This window comes from Ictalurus furcatus, chromosome 8 (genome assembly GCF_023375685.1).
Source record: "Ictalurus furcatus strain D&B chromosome 8, Billie_1.0, whole genome shotgun sequence".
Classification (NCBI taxonomy): domain Eukaryota; kingdom Metazoa; phylum Chordata; class Actinopteri; order Siluriformes; family Ictaluridae; genus Ictalurus; species Ictalurus furcatus.
This window is the reverse complement of record NC_071262.1, coordinates 5,048,771-5,069,445: the sequence shown is the minus strand read 5'-3', so window position 1 is coordinate 5,069,445 and position 20,675 is coordinate 5,048,771. Positions and strand designations below refer to the sequence as shown.

The 20,675-nt window shown below is 39.3% G+C and overlaps 1 protein-coding gene across 6 annotated transcripts in view; it reads left to right on the top strand.

Annotated features, from left to right (window-relative positions):
- Positions 1-20,675, top strand: part of fbxo38 (F-box protein 38) — an 80,800-nt gene that overhangs the window by 29,208 nt on the left and 30,917 nt on the right. For all 6 annotated transcript variants that reach the window (XR_008386502.1, XM_053630378.1, XM_053630376.1 and 3 more), the window contains one exon: positions 14,576-14,746. Coding sequence is in view for 5 of the 6 variants with exons in the window: in XM_053630378.1 (XP_053486353.1) it covers positions 14,576-14,746 (171 nt within the window). In the remaining variant the exon portion in view is untranslated. The remainder of the gene's footprint in view (positions 1-14,575; positions 14,747-20,675) is intronic.

Here is a 20,675-nt window from a genome sequence, read left to right as displayed (position 1 = left end):
AGCAAGTTTTTCAGATCTTTCTGGAATGTAACAAACACAAAAAAGAAAATAATTCTGATAAAATATTATATGCATTTTTAAGCACATTAGCATTGATGGGAACAACATTACAAATTTCTGAATGATTTCCTGATGTAAAAATGCAGATCACTAACTCAGTGATTGCTAGTAAGCAGAGAGTGAGAGATTTTGAGAGAGATTAACAAGTGAGAGATGTACATGTGAAATTTACATGGGAATCCCTTTGTTTAACAGAATGCTAGTAGTGCAATGTGCTTTTCTTACAATCAGATTACACAAAGCAGTAAAACTATATACAAATAATAGTAAATAATTCTATTTTTACCTGACCAGTCATACTGAGCCTTAATTGGAGTTGTATTCAATTTATATTCCATGAGAGGAATGTGGCCTTCCAATCCTCGTCCTTTGTGCACATTGAATGAATGGTCATGCAGCATGTTTAGAAGCTTTATCTCAGTGTGTCTAGAGTTTGTGGGTTAATCTCTTTTGAATTTGCACCTAGGGATGTTCAATTGTCTTTATATTTAGCAACAAGTTTTAAATGCCAGCTGTTTCACCTATGGTTGAACATGAACGCACACTTGAGAAAAACAAATGAACAACCAAAGTGTTTGTTGAATGGAATTTTTTGATTCTCAACCAGTAAGAGTTGTATACTCTTTGAGATCTGTTTGTGAGATGGTTGGACAAGAGAACGCATGAGGCAGTGGCTTGGAGGGGCATTTCAGTTGTTACTAGTTTGATTTACTGAGTTGCATCCTTCTGGGTTGATGTAACAGTACTATAAAGGAATGTAACTGTCTATCTGTGGATGCATAGTACCTACACAGTGCATGTTTTTCATTGAGAAAATTGAAGGCATCACCATAAAGGTGAAGGCATTGGCTATTCTAATAGAAGCAGATTCCTGTTTTACTGGCCAAGTATACTTTTGCAGATGAGGACTCTGACTCAGGTGTTGAGCACTTAGTTTGTAGGCATTACAAGGTACCAAGAACAAGGATGCATACAAGATGGGTAATATAACACACTTACCCACAACCAAAGTATCAAACATTTTAAGTTGATTTGTGAACAGTGTTGACCCTAATGAGAAAGCACAAATCTAAGTTTGTACATCATGTCTGTCAGTGCTTATCAAATGGAGGTACCTCATGTAAGAAAGCTTCTGTGTGCTTGTCACAATTCCATAATTAATGGATGCTATTACTCTCTTTAATGACCATGCAGAATGACTTCTCCAATATTATTGGTACACTGTTACACTGCCTGTTCTTGTTTCCAATAATATTAACAATAATTATATGAAAATAAATAAACAAATAAAAAATTTGTGCATTTACATGTGCATTTACAGTCAGGCCTATAAGTATTTGGACAGTGACACAATTTTTGTAACATCACCACAATGGATTTGAAATGAAGCAATCAGACGTGATCGAAGTGTAGACTTTCAGGGGGTTTAATAAAAATATTGCATTATCCGTTTAGGAATTACAACCATTTTTTTATATGGTCACACTCTCTTTACAGGCTCAAAAGTAATTGGACAAACTAGCATATTAATAAATATTAGGATTATTTTTGATACTTGGAAGAAAATTATTTGCAGTCAATGACTGCCTGAACTCTGGAACCCATGGACATCACCAAATGCTAATTTTCCTCCCTTGAGATGCTTTGCCAGATCTTTACTGCAGCCACCTTCAATTGCTGCTTGTTTGTGGATCTTCCTGCCTTCTGTATGTCTTCAGTAAGTGAAAAGCATGCTCAGTTGGGTTGAGGTCAGGTGACTGACTCTGCCATTTAACAGCATTCCATTTCTTTGCCTTAAGAAGCTTTTTGGTTGCTTTAACTGTATGTTTTGGGTCATTATCCATCTGTAATGTGAAGCACTGTCAGTTTTGCAGCATTTGACTGAATCTGAGCAGAAAGTATAGCTCTATACACTTCAGGTTTCATCCTGCTACTTCTATCAGCAGTCACATAATCCATAAACATCAGTGACCCAGTTCCATTGGCAGCCATATACTTATGCCTATGTCTTAACACTTCCTCCCCCATGTTTGACAGATGAAGTGGTATGCTCTTACCTTCCTTTCTCCATATTCTTCTCTTCCCATCATTCTGGTACAAGTTAATCTTGGTTTCATGTGTCCAAAGAGTCTTGTTTCAGAACTGGCACCAGTTTATATATATATATATATATATATATATATATATATATATATATATATATATATATATATATATATATATATATATATATATATAAGTTATTATTTTAGATGTTTTGCATCTTCAGGTAAACCCTCTGTATCTACATTCATGAAGGCATCTCTTGATTGTAGAATTTGACAGTGATATGCGTACCTCCTTGAGTGTTCTTGACTTGGATAGATGTTGTAAAGGGGTTGTGTCTTGTGTGATCTTCCAGCTTTTGGTGTTGCTGAGCTCACCAGTGCATTCCTTCTTTTTTAAGAATGTACCAAATTGTTGATTTGGCCTCTCTTAATATTTCTGCTATCTTTCTTATGGGTCTGTTTTGTTTTTCAGCCTAATGATGGCCTCCTTCACTTGCATCGACATCTCTTTGGACCACATATGGACAGGTCCCATAAACCGCTACCAAATGCAAATTCAACACTTGGAATCAACTCCAAACCTTTTATCTCCTTAAATTTTCATGAAATAATGAGGAAACATTTCATAGATGGCCATGAAATTGTCAATTGTCCAATTACTTTTGAGCCTGTGAAAATGGAGGGACAATGTAAAACTGGCTGTAATTTCTAAACGGTTAATGCAAATATATATATATATATAAAGCTGAAAGTCTACACTTCAGTCACATTTTGATTGCTTCATTTCAAATGCATTGTGGTGGTGTACAGAGGCAAAATTCTGAAAATTGTCACTGTCCAAATACTTATGGACCCAACGGTACATTTTTACATGTATTTTTATGCAGAAATATTTATCCAGAGCAGCTACCAAGTGAAGCTCAACACGGCAAGAATATTTAATGTAGCTGTCATTCACGAGGGATGGCCAGCAGTTAAACTGACTTCCTAAAAGTTGTGGCTTTTTGTACTAACTGGGGGAAACAAAAAAAAAAAAAGGGTAACGCGTAAGATTGCTATAAAAGTTGTGGAATGTTCTGGGGTTGCTTGTTTAGTGTACTATGTTAAATGAAATTCACTTTTGATTTTACTGGATTATGCATCGTCACATTATTTGACCTTCATTTTATACATTTGTGTAAAAACGTTTTCTACATAGAACAATGTGTACTGATCTCTTCACATATACTCCTGATAAATAGTTGGTTAAAATATGGTAAATATTTCCCAGTTTTGTATTTTAATTAAAGACCGGTAGTCCTCCTGTATACTCTAGTTGAGATCGGAAATTGTGTACGACCCCCCCAAAAAAGGTAGTCAAATGGCTTTCAAATTGTTGAATTGAGAACAGCATAGATTCTGCGCTATTTTAACTCAGCCAATCATTGCATAAAAACATCACCATAATCTCCTTTTCATTTCTGGTATCATGTATCCTCATTCATGCATCTGAAAAAGGTACAGTTCTGTCCTAAACAAATGTCTAATATTGCATACTGAGCATTAAGTTCTCAAAGAAACAGCATCTCAATATATGAAATTAATGAATGTAGTGACTGAGTCAAGGCTTTATGCACCAACTCACTCAAAACCTACCAGCAACACATTTATCAAGGCTGATATTCAAGGCTGATGGTTAATAGGTTGCTGCTAAGTTTACTGATAACTGATTACTGGTGTGTGTGTGTGTGTGTGTACACGCACAGTTGTGCCCAAAAGTTTGCATACCCCTTGCAGAATCTGTTAATACTGTTAACAAAATAAGAGGGATCATAAAAATCTCATGTTGTTTATTTAGTTCTGTCAGATGTTTACATATAGTCCACAAGACAATATTATAGCTAAATTTATAAAAATTAGCCCGTTCAAAAGTTTACATACCCTTGATTCTTAATACTGTGTGTCGTTACCTGGATGATCCACGACTGTTTTTTTTGTTTTGTTTTGTTTTGTGATAGTTGTTCATGAGTCCCTTGTTTGTCCTGAGCAGTCAAACTGCCCACTGTTCTTCAGAAAAATCCTCCTGTTCCTGCACATTCTTTGCTTTTCCAGCATATTCTGCATATTTGACCTCTTTCCAGCAGTGGCTATATGATGATGAGATCCATCTTTTCACACTGAGGGCAACTGAGGGACTCACACACAACTATTACATAAGGTGCAACACATTCACTGATGCTCAAGAAGGTAACACGAAATATTAAGAGCCAGGGGGATGTAAACCTTTGAGCAGGATGATCGGTGTGAATAGTTAGAATTTTGTCTTTTGGGAGATATGTAAATATTTAATTTAGCGTCCGAAGGGCAGTACTAAATGGGGGACAAAAAAGATCTTTAAACAAAATAACAATTTACACTGATCATCCTGTTCAAAAGCGGCATGTACTAGCAGAAAAACTCTTTCATATGATTGATTTTACAATGATTAAAGCAAGTATCAACAGCGGCAAGACAGTAGTTCGGTCAAACATTGTTCCGTTATATGAGGCCTCCTCAAAGTTAAACTCTTAGTCTTCCATGTTTAAATGCATCTTTATATTTTTTTTACTCTGCAACTGTGATTAAAATGAAATGTAATGAAGGTTTTATTTAAATATATATATAAACTGAAGTAAAAGTATTATGATTTAACTATACTCAAAAAGGTACCATTACAGTGAGTGAGTACAATGTACTCAAGTTGTCATGGACTGGAGCAGGATGTGGATGCAAGTGCCGATAATTTATTGTATCAAGTACATTTTAATTAGATAAATAAATACAAATAATGCAAAGACTGGTATGAACGGTCAAGCGGAGACTTGGCTAGCTTCCGGCATAGCACTGGATGTAACTGAGCTGGCTGAGACCATCGCGGAAGCGGTCGTGCATAGTCCATTCGGTACTTGCACGAAAGCCCCCTGGTCAGACAGGGAGACATTCATTAATTTCTTATCTTAATTTTGTTATTTATATTTTATCTTTCTTTTCATGTTACACATGAACATACGCAAACTTGACTGTACTCTGAAAAATTTCAGAGTCCAAAATGTCCGAGTCCATATCAAGTATAAATTTATTCGAGTCCGGGATCGAGTACCCCAACTCTAATATATAGTCTCCGCTCTCATGCATATCAATCAACTGCAAACAAAACACAGGCTTATCAAAACAAATAAATAAATAAAAAAAACCTTTTTTAAATATGTGCCACAATTATTGACACCCTTTTAGTCAATAATTTACTACCTCCCTTTGCCAAGATAACAGCTCTGAGTCTTCTTCTATAATACCTGATGATGTTTGAGAATACATGGCAAGGGATCTGAGACCATTCGTCCATACAGAGTCTCTCCAGATCCTTCAAATTTCGAGGTCCACGCTGGTGGACTCCTTTTCAGTTCACTTTTTTTTTCAATGGGTTTCAAGTCAGGGGACTGGGATGGTCATGGCAGGACCTTGACTTTGTGGTCAGTAAACCATTTTTGTGTTGATTTTGATTTATGTTTTGGATCATTGTCCTGCTGGAAGATCCAACCACGGCCCATTTTAAGCTTTCTGGCAGAGGCAGTCAGATTTTCATTTAAAGTGTTGACATTTGATGGAGTCCATCTGGTAAACTAAAGATGCTTGAGTTTGTTTTTGGATGAGAGTAGAGGCTTTTTTCTTGAAACCCTTCCAAACAGCTTGTGGTGATGTAGATGACTTCCGATTGTAGTTTTTGAGACTTTCTGACCTCAAGACACAACTAACTTCTGCAATTCTCCAGCTGTGATCCTTGGATATTTTTTTTGACCATTTTCTTCACAGTGTGTTGAGACTATATAGACACACATCCTCTTCCAGGTTGATTCATAACATTTCCAGTTGACTAGAACTTCTTAATTATTGTCCTGATGGTGGAAATGGGCATTTTCAATGCTTGTGCTATTTTCGTATAGCCACTTCCCATTTTGTGAAGCTCAACAACCTTTTGCCGCACATCACAGCTATATTCCTTGGTCTTACCCATTGTTGTGAATGACTAAGGGAATTTGTGTTACCTCATATTTATACCCCTGTGAAACAGGAACTCGTGGTTGAACAATTTCCTGTTCCTAATCACCCCAGTATACTGAAAAAATTATCAGGGAATATATTTTTCCTCATATGAATTCCTAGGGGTGCCAATAATTGGCGCACACACATTTAAATTTTTTTTAATAAACCTGTTGTTTGCAATTGTTTGATATCCATGAGAGTATTTTTGTTAATTCTTTTGAACAAAATATCATAAAGTTAAACATTAGACATTTTTTCACAGCCTTTTGCTCATACCAAGGGTGCCAATATTAGTGAATGGCTCTGTGTGTTTATGTATGTATATGTATACATACACAGTCATGGCCAAAAGTATGTGCCCCCCCCCCCCAGATTTGGAAAAAAAAGCCAAATCTGAGACATTCCACACAGAACTCCAAAAATTGGCTGGACAAAATTATTGGCACCTTCATTTTAATATTTAGTAGCACACCCTTTAGAAAAAAAACAACTGAAATCAATCGCTTCCTGTAACCATCAGTACGTTTCTTTCACCTCTCAACTGGAATTTTGGACCACTCTTCTTTTTCCAACTGCTCCAGGTCTTTCAGATTTGAAGGGTTCCTTCTCCCAACTCCCAACTGCTCTATGGGATTTAGATCTGGACTTATTGCTGGCCACCTCAGAACTGTCCCGCATTTTTGTCTTAACCCATTTTTGGATGCTGTTTGAAGTATGCTTTGCATCATTGTCCTGCTGTAAGACATTTGACGGAGACCTAGCTTTCTGACACTGGACCCTACGTTGCACTTCACAATTCTTTGGTAATCTTCAGATTTCATAATGCCATGCACACAGTCAAGACATCCAGTGCCTGAAGCAGCAAAGCAACCCCAAAACATCAGTGAACCGCCTCCACGTTTGATTGTAAGGACAGTGTTCGTTCTTTGAAGGCCTCATTTTGTTGTCTGAAAACGGTAAAATGATGTGCTTTCCCAAAAAGCTCTATTTTAGTCTCCTCTGTCCACAGGACATTCTCCCAGAAGGATTTTTGCTTCCTCGGGTAAGGCTTGGCGAACTCCAATCTGGCTTTTTTATGTTTCTATGTCAGCAGTGGTTTCCTCCTGGGTCTCCTACCATAGCGTTCCTTTTCGTTCGGATGGCGACACTGTTGCACCCTCTGTCTGCACGTCAGCTTGAATTTGTTTGGAAGTTGATTGAGGTTCTTTATCCATTATTCGAACAATCCTTCATTACAATCTTTCATCAATTTTTCTCTTTTGTCCACGTCCAGGGAAATTAGCTACAGTGCCATGGACTGTAAACTTCTTGACAATGTTGTGCAAAGTATACACAGGAACATTACGATCTCTGGAGGTTGATCTGTAGCCTTGAGCTTGTCCATGCTTTTCCAAAATTTTGGTTCTCAAATCTTCAGCCAAGTCTTTGCTCTTATTTCTTTTGTCCAGGCTCAGTCGGTACACACACTCAACACAAAGGTTGAGTAAACTTTTCTCCATTTTAACTGGTTGCAAGTGTGATTTCTATATTGCCAGCACCTGTAATTTGCTACAGGTGAGTTTATTACAGAAGCATTACATTCTTGAAATACAGTTATTTTGGAAGATTTTGAAAAGGTGCCAATAATTCTGTCCAGTCCGTTTTTGGAGTTCTGTGTGGAACATCTCAGATTTGGCTTTTCTTGTTGTTCCAATGCAAACTCAGCAAAAAAAAAAAAGAATTGTCCTCTCACATTCAACTGCTTTTATATCCAGCAAATTTCTTAATGTGTAAATATTTGTTTTAACATAACACGATTCAATAACAGAGACATAAACTGAACAAGTTTCACAGACATTTGATGAACAGAATTGGAATAATAATTCCCTGAACAAAGGAGGCGGGAGGGTGGTGCAATATCAAAAGTAACAGTCAGCATCTGGTGGCTACCAGCTGCTTTAAGTACTACAGTGCATCTCATTCTCATGGACTGCACCAGATTTGTCAGTTCTTGCTGTCAGATGTTACCCCACTCTTCCACCAAGGCATTTGCAAGTTCTCCATCATGTCTGGGGGACACATGATTACATGTAATTGTCCACTGCAAGGACAATCAGCTGGTTTCTTACATTGCAGTTTATTGCTCTGGCCACATCTGCAGTCCTCATGCCTCCCTGCAGCAGGCCTATGGCATGTTCACGCAGGTGAGCAGGAACCCTAGGCATCTTTCTTGTGGTGTTTTTCAGTCAATAGAAAGGTCTCTTTAGTGTCCTAGGTTATTGTATCTGTGGTTTTATTTGCCTATCACCTGTGTTCATTGAACAAGCATGAAAAACATTGTTGAAACCCTTTCCAATAAAGATCTGTAAAGCTTATTTGTATTTTACAAAAATTATCTTTAAAATACAGTCTCCTGAAAAAGGGACATTTCTGTTACGTTCTTTGTCCGATACCAGTCACAGAACCAGAATTTGGACCCTGCACTTGCTGATTTCCTCTCGTCCGAGCTCGGGAAGAAGTCACACGGACACCATCATTCAGTGAACGCTTCTTAATTTAATGATTCAGAAAGTTTAGTGTGTATATATACACAGAAATTTTGATATAGAATGATGAACATCAATGGGAACAAGTCATACATAAAATCAAAACATCTATTACGCATGTTCAAGTGACATATGAACTACAAGATGTCTAGTCTACCATATAATAAGAGAAGAAAAAGAAGAACCGAGAGAGTGAGTGAGTGAGGACGAAAGGTGGTGTGATTAGGAATGCTAAAAACACATTCCATGAACACACAACAATTTGGTTCCGGTACATCGTGACAAACTAGAGACCTTCGGAATTGTAAGACCGAGATCATGTCTGAAACTTATTGCTTTCATATATAATATTGTGAAAAAAAATTCTTAGAAAATGAAAATGTGGCAGAAGAGGAAAGTGAAAAATACAACAAAGAAAATGATGGAGCAAAATTATTTGTGAAAAAGGTTTTTTAAATGGGGTAGTTTAAATGCCAACACAGACAAGAAGCTCCCAGCAAATGATTTGAAAACAGGAACCATGTCACAGGAACTGCCCACGAAAGTTACAGTGACAAGAAAAAGTATGTGAACCTTTTGGAATTTCATGGTTTTCTGAATAAATTTGTCATAAAATGTGATCTGATCTTCATCTAAGTCAAGGGTATTGACAAATATAATGTGTCTAAAATAATAACACAAAAAAATCTGATCATTCATGTCTTTATTGAACACACTCATTCAACATTCAAAATGGCAGTAAGTGAACCCTTAGAATTAATAACCGGTTGACCTCCCCTTGGCAGCAATAGTCTCAACCAGGCGCTTCCTGTAGCTGAGGATCAGACCTGCACATCGTTCAGGAAGAATTTTAACCCATTCTTCCTGGCAGAACTGCTTTAGCGCTGTCATATTCTTTGGACGTCTCATGTGTATGGCTCTCTTCAAGTCATTCCATAGCATCTCTATTGGGTTGAGGTCTGTGCTCTGACTTGTCCACTCCAAAAGGCGGATTTTGTTTTTCTGAAGCCATTCTGTTGTGGACTTGCTCCGGAGTTTTGGGTCGTTGTCCTGTTACATCACCCAACTTCTACACAGTTTCCGTTGACGTACAGATATTCTCACATTATCCTGAAGAATTGTTTGATATACTTGGGAATTCATTTTCCCCTCAATGATTGCAAGCTGGCCAGGCCCTGATGCAGCAAAGCAGGCCCAAATCATGATGTTTCCTTCACCATACTTTACGGTTGGGATGATGTTTTCATGATGATATGCCGTGCCCTTTCTACGCCATATGTAGTGCTGTGTGCTTTTTCCAAATAGTTCAATCTTAGTTTCATCAGTCCACAAAACATTTTCCAATACCGCTGTGAAGTGTCAATGTGCTCTTTTGCAAACTTCAGGCGTGCAGCAATGTTCTTTTTAGTAAGCAGTGACTTCCTTCGTGGTGTCCTGCCATAGATACCCTGCTTGTTTAATGTTTTACGTATTGTAGACTCATGAACAGAGATGTTAGCCAGTTCCAATGATGCCTTCAAATATTTGGCTGTCATTCGGGGTTGTTTCTTTACCTCATTGATGAGTCTTCGTTGTGCTCTTGGTGTCATTTTGACTGGGCGCCCACTTCTTGGTAGAATAGCAACAGTCCCAAAGTGTCTCCCTTTGTAAAATGTTTGCCTAACTGTTTCTAAAGTCTTTGAAATCACTTTGTAACCCTTGCCAGCTTGTGGACACTTGTGCGTAGCAGGATGGCACTGCTAAGGTCACAGACTCCACAGCGATGAGCAACGACTAGAAACTAGCACCAAGTTCTTGCTTCATTCTGTGTTGCTTTAAACACACAAGCCACCACTGTGAGCCTCACTGCACAGAGCTGCATGAAACAAGGCGAACCCGTCTAGCTGAATGGTGGTATCCAGAACTCTGAGCCATGTCTCCATGAAAACAAAAACACAGCAGTGTTTAAACTCACACCATGTAGTCTGCTACAGTTAAATGTGGTCCAACTTATTGTCCAGGGAGCAGACTTTGGAGAGCAGGGTGGACAGGAAAGCCGGCCAGCTAGGCTTTGTTTTTAGTTTAGCATGGTCCCCCACCCTCCTGCTACGCTTGTGACCGTAAACATGGAATGAATAGCTGCTGTATGAGGAAAGTGTCTTTATAAACATTCTGATTTTGACTTTTGATAGACAATACAGGGTAGTGAACTTAATGTAAATGCTAATAATCCTGATTTTGCATATGTTCAGCTTTAATTTACTGAGATTTACATCCAGATTTACATCCAAATTTACATCCGGTTTATGATCTAAAGCATACTACCTCATCTTATGGCGTAGCCAGGTATGGCTGCCAATGGAACTGGTTTCTTTGTATTTTTTTTAATGATTTGACTGCTGACCATAACAGCAGGATGAATTCTAAAGTGTGTAGGGTTGTATTATCTGCGCTCAGATTCAGCCAAACACTTCAAAACGTATTGGAGAGTGCTGCACACTGCAGATTGACAATGACCTGACGCATACTTTGAAAACAACCCTAGGCCTTTTTAAGGCAAAGAAATGGAATACTCTACAATGGCCCAGTCAGTCACCTGACCTGAATCCAATTGAGCATGCATCTCACTTGCTGAAGGCAAAACTCCACAAGAACAAGCAACAACTGAAGAAGGCCTGGCAGATCACCAACAGTGAATAAACCCAGTGTCTCAAGTCAAGTGGGTTTATTACCATTTCAACTGTATACAATGGTACAGTAAAATAAGACAATGTTCCTCCAGAACTGTGGTGCTATATAAAACAACAGTGTTGCATAAGACTACACAGACCTACACACAGGACCATGTGTGGAAATGTGTGCAAACAGCACAAGACAGCACAACAATTAGTAAACAGGACAGTAGGCACAGTAAAGGAAAGTGCAGCATTGACCAGTACACAATTCTTGTGTGGAATAGTGTGCAAAGAGATATTACAATATAATAATAAATACTGTAAATGTAAATAGACCATACTAATTGGTAGCAGAAATGCAGGTGGTCAATACAGTATTTTGTTTAAGGTGTTTTAGCAGCAATTTAAGGAGGAAATTTGCAAAAATTGCAGAGGTAGTGGAATGGTGTTCAGGTGTGTGTGTTCGTGCATGTACGCATACGTGTGTGTGTGTCTGGGTTGGTGTAAATCCAGTCTCTGAGTATTGAAGTCTGTTTTCATGGGGGAAGACAGTTACACAGACTGGCCATGAGCACCTGAATGCTTCGGTACCTTTTCCAGATGGCAGGAGGGTGAAGTTTATTTGAGGGGTGTGTGGGGTCATCCACAGTACTGGCAGGTTCGCAGATGCAGCATGTGGTTAAAATGTCTGTGATTGAGGGAAGAGAGACCCAAATGATCTTCTCAGCTGTCCTCACTATTCTCTGCAGGGTCTTGTGATCTGAAACTGTGCAATTTCCAAACCAGCCAGGGATGCAGCTGCTCAGGATGATCTCGATAATTCCTCTGTAGAATGTGGTGAGGGTGGGGGTGGGAGATGGGCTTGTCTCAGTCTTTGCAAAAAGTTGAGATGCCGCTGGGCTTTCTTGGCTATGGAGCTGGTGTTGAGGGAGCTGTTGAGGTTCTCTGCAAGGTGAACACCAAGGAATTTGGTGCTCTCGACAATCTCCTCAGAGAGTTTAACAGAGAGTGGTCACTCCATGCTCTCCTGAAGTCATCAACTAGCTCTGTTCTTTTGTTCATGCTCAGTGACAGGTAGTTGGCTCTGCACCAGCTCATTAGTCATTAGATCTCTGTATGCTGACTCATTGTTCTTGCTGATGAGACCCGCCATTGTTGTGTCATTGGCAAACTTGATATGATTCGAACTGTGCATTGCTGCAAAGGCATGAGTAAGTAGAGTGAACAGCAGTGGACTGAGCACACAGCCCTGGGGGGGCCACAGTGCTCAGTGTGGTGGTGCTGGAGATGCTGTTTCCGAGCCAGATTGACTGAGGTCTCCCAGTCATAAAGTGTAGGATGCAGTTGCAGAGGTAGGTGTTCAAGCTTTCCAATCAGGTGCTGAACAGTGATTTGTATTGAATGCTGAATTGAAGTCCTATGAACAGCATTCAATTGTAAGTGTCCTTTTTGTCCAGCTGGTTGAGGGCCAGATGGAGGGTGGTGGCAATGGTGTCTTCTGTTAAGTGCTTGGAATGATACGCGATCTGCAGGGGGTCCAGTGAGGGGGCAGCAGGGTCTACAAGCTTCTCAAAGCACTTCATGATGATGGGTGTGAGTGCAACAGGAAGGTAGTGGTTGAGGGCAGGACCCTGGTGACTTCTTCTGCACGAGGACGATGGTGGTGGCCTTGATGCATGTTGAAATGATGGCACTGCTAAGGTCACAAACTCCACAGCAATGAGCAACAACTAGAAACTAGCACCAAGTTCTTGCTTCATTCTGTGTTGCTTTAAACACACAAGCCACCACTGTGAGCCTCACTGCGCAGAGCTGCATGAAACAAAGCGAGCCCGTCTAGCTGAATGGTGGTATCCAGAACTCTGAGCCATGTCTCCATGAAAACAAAAACACAGCAGTGTTTAAACTCACACCATGTAGTCTGCTGCAGTTAGATGTGGTCCAACTTATTGTCCAGGGAACAGACATTTGAGAGCAGGATGGACAGGAAAGCCGGCTAGCTAGGCTTTGTTTTTAGTTTAGCATGGTCCCCCATCCTCCTGCTATGCTTTTGCTTCCTTGCACTCCTCTTAACGACATCCCCGGCCACCGGCATCAGGTGACTCAGAGCACTGGAGGCCTGGTCCCCGGAGCAAGCCGAGATCATGTAGCTTCTCCAGCATATCTTCATATCTTCATCCATTATTGAATGATTTCTATACTGTATCAGTATCTGGCGATGGTAGACATTAACGCTGGGTACTCCGATGTCAGTGTACCCTACATTTTTTTTAAAAAGTCGGACTAGGAAACAAAAATGGCACCATTTTGGATCCGGTCAGGCTGCTACTTGTTATTGCCGTGCCACCATCTTGGATAGTGTCTGGTGATGTCTATGGGTTCCAGACTTCAAGCAGTAATCGTAATACAGACTGCAAAAGATGATGGTTCACTCTTTGGTCCCTTAAAGGGTCGGGACCACGTATAAATGATTAGAAAGTCATTGTTTAAATTTCAACTCCAGTATACTGTTGTAGACACCCTAAAATAACGATGACTTTGTGACTCTCCAAGTATTTATGCACTGTATGTATATGTGAATGTTCGTATGTTTGAATGATTCTTTCGTGGCCAATTCAGAGTCTCTAGAATTCAGAATGTAATTAAAATCCTATATATCCTCTGTGGGAGAAGATGGCATTTAGTATCTATTGGAGTCTTCTTTTTTGGCAATCCAAGATGGCAGTGGTGCAGTAGACCAAAGTCAATATCTATAAAAAGTCAATTGTTGTCTTTCCAAATCCATCCATTTTTCTCTTTATATTGGTTCAGATAGTGCTTAGCTGAGAACACTCCGCTGACGAATGCATCGCATGTTACCAATCTGTAATGATGTATCTTATAGTCAAATAGTGGAATGAGAACAATTTCTGTTTGTATGCACTGTGTATGGATATATGTAGATAAATTTTTGCAGAACATTGTGCGCAAATCTTTGAAAACACAATAAATTGCTGTATGTTACCTTTTTTTTTTCAAAGATTATGCTCTGTGTATTGTTCTATTTATTTAAAATCACAGTGATTGGTTTTGATATTGAGATATTGGATCGGAACGGATTTTATAAAATGCTGTTTATTATTATTATTATTATTATTATTATTATTATTATTATTATTATTACAGCTAATCTTCTGCCAAAACTGGTCTCTTATTTTCTTGAAACTCATTGGAACTCATTCTTTCCTAGGTAAATTGAGTCATACTGAGTTGGTCAAATATGGCCTTGCTGATGTAATAGAAAACCCAGGAATCATCACTGATGTTGGAATGAAGGCTGTTAATGAAGTGTTTCCCTCCATCAAGTATCTTGTCATTTACAACTGCCCACATCTTCATAACCCACACAGCTGGATCACAGGTATTTGTTACAAATTTGTAAACGGGATTTCTTTGTTCTTTTAACATTTTAAATCTAAAAAAAAACTGTTTTACACGTAATTATTTTAGTCACTAACTAATTTTTTCAATTCATTAGGTGCACAGTTTGTATTAACTACAAGTTATGTTGTACTTGGCATATTTTAGGGAACAATATTAGTTTAATGTTTGTATTGGTCTTTCACACAATTTTGTTTTTATGTTTTGGCTGTATTCTTCAGCCAAGTGGTTAAACAGTCTGGTTAAACTGGTTGTTACAGTCCTTATGTAGAAGAATGTACAGTGCTGTGAAAGTATTTTTTCACTGAGTTCTTCTGATTTTGTGTACATCTCATACTAAATTGCTTCATAAATTAAAACAAAATCTAAGATAAAACAAAGGCATTCCGAATAAACGCATAATACAGTTTTTAAATGAATGTTATTTATTGACACAAAAAAGTTATCCAGTACCAACTGGGTCTGTTTGAAAATGTATTCCCCCCCCAATTATTACTAATTCCCCCAAATCTATGAAACTGCATTCATTATGGGGTTCAGCTGGACTAGACGCAACCACGCCTGATTACTGCCATTCTTGTTCTATCAACACTTAAATAGAACTTTTTCAACAGAAGTTGGGTAAGAGGTCTTGCCCAGTAAGACACTATGCCAAAGTTGAAAGAAATTCCAGAAAATCCAGAAATTCCTGATGAGGAAGATGATGATGATTGAAATACATCAGTCTGAGAAGGGTTACAAAGCTATTTCAAAGGCTCTGGGACTCCAAAGATCCACAGCAAGAGCCATTATCTCCAAATGGCACAGTAGTGAACCTTCCTAGAAGTGGCCGACCTTCCAAAATTCCTCCAAGAGCACAGTATCTACTCATCCAGGAAGTCACAAAAGAGTTAAGGACCTCAAAGGAACTACAGGCTTCTCTTGTATCAATGAAGGTCACTGTTCATGACTCTACTATCAGAAAGACACTGGGCAAAAATGGCATCAGTGGAAGAGTGGTGAGGTGAAAACCACTGCTAACCCAGAAGAACATTAAGCCTTATCTGCATTTGATGAGCCTGAATTCACACTAACTGTCCCTCAGTGGTGGAGTGAACTTCCAACCTCAATCCAGACAGCAGAATCTGTTACTATCTTCAAAAAACAGCTAAAGACCCACCTCTTCCGTGAGCACTTAACTAACTCCTAAAACGCCAACCCCACATTATCCTTTTAAAAAACAAAAACTTACTCTGGCTCTTTCACCTCTACTCTGCACACTTTGCTTCTAGAACTCAATTAAAAAATCTTGTATGGTAGCACTACTTGTATTGTTCTCCGCTTGATATATCACTTTGCTTGTATTTCCTCATTTGTAAGTCGCTTTGGATAAAAGGGTCTGCTAAATGAATAAATGGAAATGATCCTCAAACCTTTTTGGAGATTATTCTGTGAACTGATGAGTTGAAAGTGGAAATGTTTGGAAGACAGGTGTCCCGTTACATCTGGGGTAAACCAAACACCGAATGCCACAAAAAGAACATCATGGTGGTGTGGGGATGCTTTGCTGCTTCAAGGCTTGTGCGACAATTGAGGGAAACATGAAGTTTGTTCTCTACTAGAAAATTGTAAATTAGAATGTCCGATTTTCAGTCCCTAAGTTGAAACTCAAGCACAACTGGATTATGCAGCAAGAAAATGATCCAAGTAAAATTAAAGTTGTGGAGTGGCCTAGTCAAAGTTCTGACTTGAACCAATTGAGATTCTGTGCAAGGATCTTAGACAGTTAGTTCATGCTCAAAAACCCTTCAATGTGACTGAACTAAAGCAGTTCTGCAAAGAAGAGTGGACCAAAATTCTACCACAGTGCTGTGAAAGACTCCGCACACACAGGGCGGGGTCGGAATCCAAACCTCAACTCTGGAGGTGTGAGGCAAACGCGCTAACCACTAATCCACCGTACCCCCCTGGTTTACTTCAATTCATTTAAATTTTATCTGTATAGCACAAAACAGTTACATGAATCCAGCTGTAATGAGCAAGCTGGATACAAAAATATGGCAAGGGAAAAACGGAGAGATAACAAAGGGTCAACAGCTTTAGATGAACCAGAATCAAAATGGAACCGATCCTCTTCTGTGTGACAGTACTTAATGTGTTGAAAGAATGTCCAGTATGAGCATCATAGTTTTTATGATCACAACAGTAAGTCTTGGGTACAAGTCTACAGTGTCAAGGTGGGATTATCCATTGAAGCAAGGGTATCTGTGTGGTACCATTCACACGAACAGAATGTAAGTCAGAAAAGAGTTACAGCCATGTCAAGGAGATTCTTATAGGCTGATAATGACCTACCAACTTTGGTCTAAACTGTGTCCTAGGGAACGTCTGGCAGGCCCCTGTCAGCTCTTATGTGGCTGTGAAAGTCTCTTGTGATCCTACACTCTTTCACACTGCACCTATTTACAACAGTATTTGCTATGGCAAATCCCCAGCTTGCCCACACTCACATTCTGTGACGCCCTTTCGGGCTAATATCATAAATCTCTAGCAGGTTTGGTTTGTCCGTATGTCTGTCCTTGATTCTTGTGTTGTGTTGTCACTGGTGTTGTCACAAGCTCTTTGCCTACCAAGGTCACTCCTACCACAATAGAAGCTCTGGATAGAAGGGTGCAACTACAATAAATCCTGATAAAATCACAGGGGCAAAAAATGCACCGTTGGCCCTGAGCTTTTTGTGTGTATGGTTTTTTTTGTTTTGTTTTTTTCTTTTTATGTAGTGCTAGCGCTTTTCGTCTTCTCATCAACTTAAAAAAACTAACAAAAAAAAAAACGACCAATCAGTTTGCTACATGTCTGACGTTCAAGTTCCATCTCCAGTTCAAGTGTCTTATATTAAATTTCTTCTGCTTTAGGGTCGTTGTGTTGCTGCATCCAATAATGGTCCTGGACTAGGGGCAGCAAAGAAACACCCCCATGCTTCACAATTAGGATGAGGTTCTTATGTTAGAATTCAGTGTGTGGTTTTCAACAAACACAATGCTTTTCATTTAAACAAAAAAGTTCTATTTTGTATTCATCTGTCCACAGAGCATTCTTCCATTAGGCTTCTGGCTTATCTCTTGAGTAAACGTCAGCAGTGTTCTTTTTGGAGAGTTATGGCTTCATCCTTGTTATCCTGCCATGCACACTGTTTTTGTTCAGTGTTTGCCTGTTGGTGGACTAATGAATTACATTGACATTACTCAATGCAAGAGTGGCCTGCTGGTCCTAAGATGTTACCCTGGGGTTCTTTGACTTTACGTAATATTATTTGCAACACCCTTGGAGTGATTTTTGCTGGACAACCACTCCTTGGGAGAATAACAAGGGTGCTGAATTACCTCCATTTGTATACATCATCTGCCTCACAGTGGATTGGTGGCGGTCAAACTCTTCTAAAATTGTTTTGTGTAGCCTTTTCAAGCCTAGTGAGCATCGATAACCCTTTCTGAGATAATCAGGAATCTCCTTTGAGCAAAGCATGGCACACTAACATAAACCTGTATGGTGAAGACTACACTTTGATAGTGAAGACCCAAGTTTATGTTTTTGAAACATGGGAGGGCCTGTTAAACTCGTGCCTGATTGCCATTTCCTTAATTGAAACACCTGACTTCAATTATATTTTGTGTTCTGCTGTCAAAATGTGAAGCTCCTATGAAAGATGTGTAAAGGTCTGAAATGGTCATTTAAAATTTTGGGGGGACATTTTTCAGTGCCGCTGAACACCCTGCAATTCCTTCCCACAATTTGAATACCTCTGCATTACAGAATAAAAGACAATGAAGAAAAAAATAATTAAGTAAACATTACAGATATTACATGTAGAAATAATCCTGTAGTAAAAATGCATCTTCTGACCAGTAGACAAACCACATTGCTTTTGTCTGAGTAACTCTAGTGACAGATAGATTACTTCAATATCATATTGAGGATAATAAAAGATTTCAAATATTATCGACCAGCCTAGGAATGCAGATGTCCATCTGCTTTTTGCCTTAATGACCGCTGGACATCTGGGTCTAATCAATGACAAAAGAGGGGTAAACAATAGATGCACCATCACAATTAGTTGCCTGTAGAAGTTAGAGATGTATATTTGATTCATTTGCACAGCTTGAATACTTGACAAACAAAATTAGTGAGTCCTTTAATTTCTAAAGCTGATGTCAACTCTACAGCACAGGCCATTTACTCTCTCAGGTCTTAGTTCTCATTTAACATGAGGTGTTTATATGCAAGGCAATAGATTGCTAGCCAAAGTAAAACAAGTTAAAGGAGACCTATTTTGAACATTTTTACAAGATGTAATATAAGTCTCAGGTGTCCCCAGAATGCGCCTGTGAAGTTTCAGCTCAAAATACCCCACGGTTCATTTATTATACCATGCTGAAAATGCCCCTTTTTGGATGGAAGCAAAAGCATGCTGTTCTCCTGTGTGCCTCTTTAAATGCAAATGAGCTGCTGATCCCCACCCCCTTTCTGGAAGAGGGCTGTGCCTTTATGGCTCATGCTTCGGCGACTACGGCAACAAGAAGTCGTCATTCACAAAGCAGTCTGATATAAAATGATTCGCACAAAATGTACAATGTTTTCAGAAAGACAGTCACTTTAGGCTAAGTTCACACTACACGACTTTGAACATCGGCATATCGCTGTGCTGTTCACGCTAGGGATGTCACGATACCAAAAATCTAGTAGTCGGTACCGGTACCACCAAAAGTACACAGTACTCGATACCAAAGTCGATACCACAGTGTGGTTTAAAAATTCAATTAAAAAAATTAAATAAATAAACTCAGAGAGATATTTTAGTTATAAAACACTGTCTGACAATGACTAATAAAACAGTGGAGGCTAGAAGTGCTAAGGTACACACACACGCGCACACACATGCACGCACACAGACGCACACCTTATACTCTGAATGCAAGAATTAGTTTAAATTCACTGATATGGTGGCAGGCTAAAAAGATTTATTAAAAGCATTAACATTTGAATAATTATTTGTGACATTAGGTGACATTTTGCTGACAGGACACAGGCTGAATAGCAATCCAAGGTGGCCCATTAGGAGGTAGTTTATAACATTGCAATGCCTTAGCATCGATAACAAATAACTGGCTATCGCAAACATTACATGGAGCATAACGTTAGCTGGTTTCACAGATACAATGCCAGCTGCCTCAAACAAAAATAATATAGGGGCCGTCTTTCAGGTGCTTCACCAAATTCCAGGTGTTTCCTCGCTTTGTTTAAAATGAATGATGGCATCAGTTGCACACTGGCTTCAGAGCATTATATGTTTGTTGTCATCCGCCTCAAATGCGAAGTATTTCCATATTCCTTACCACCTTTCCTCTCAACAAGTTGGGGCGGAGCTAAACTTGTCAGCATTTCTGTAGTTTTTCCCGTGTGCTTGTAGGCGTTCTTCTTCTTTACCACTTGTGGACCGACTAAAACACTTGTGCGTATTTGCTGCCCCCTTCAGGAAGAATTGCAACCTCGGTACCTTCATTACCAACAGTACCTAAGCTACTGCCGAAAAACAAGCACCGTCACGTTTTAAGAATGTTGGTACCGACTTTGTACCGAAGTATCGGTTCTCGTGACATCCCTAGTTCACACTACAGGACTTGCTCCATTGTAATCGGGAGTCATGAAGTGATTGTGGTGCTCACACTACATGATTGCGTGGCGACTCTGTCACCCAATGACTCTATCTGGTGTCCAAACTACATTTTGTCACAAACACATGCAAGAAGTGACACGGATATGTGACGTGAAAACCACACGGGAAACAGGAGTTGTTTCCCTTCCTCATGGTGACCTCACCCTATGCCTTTCTCTCTCATTGACTGGAGCTCGTTGCCGCAATCACTGCCAGT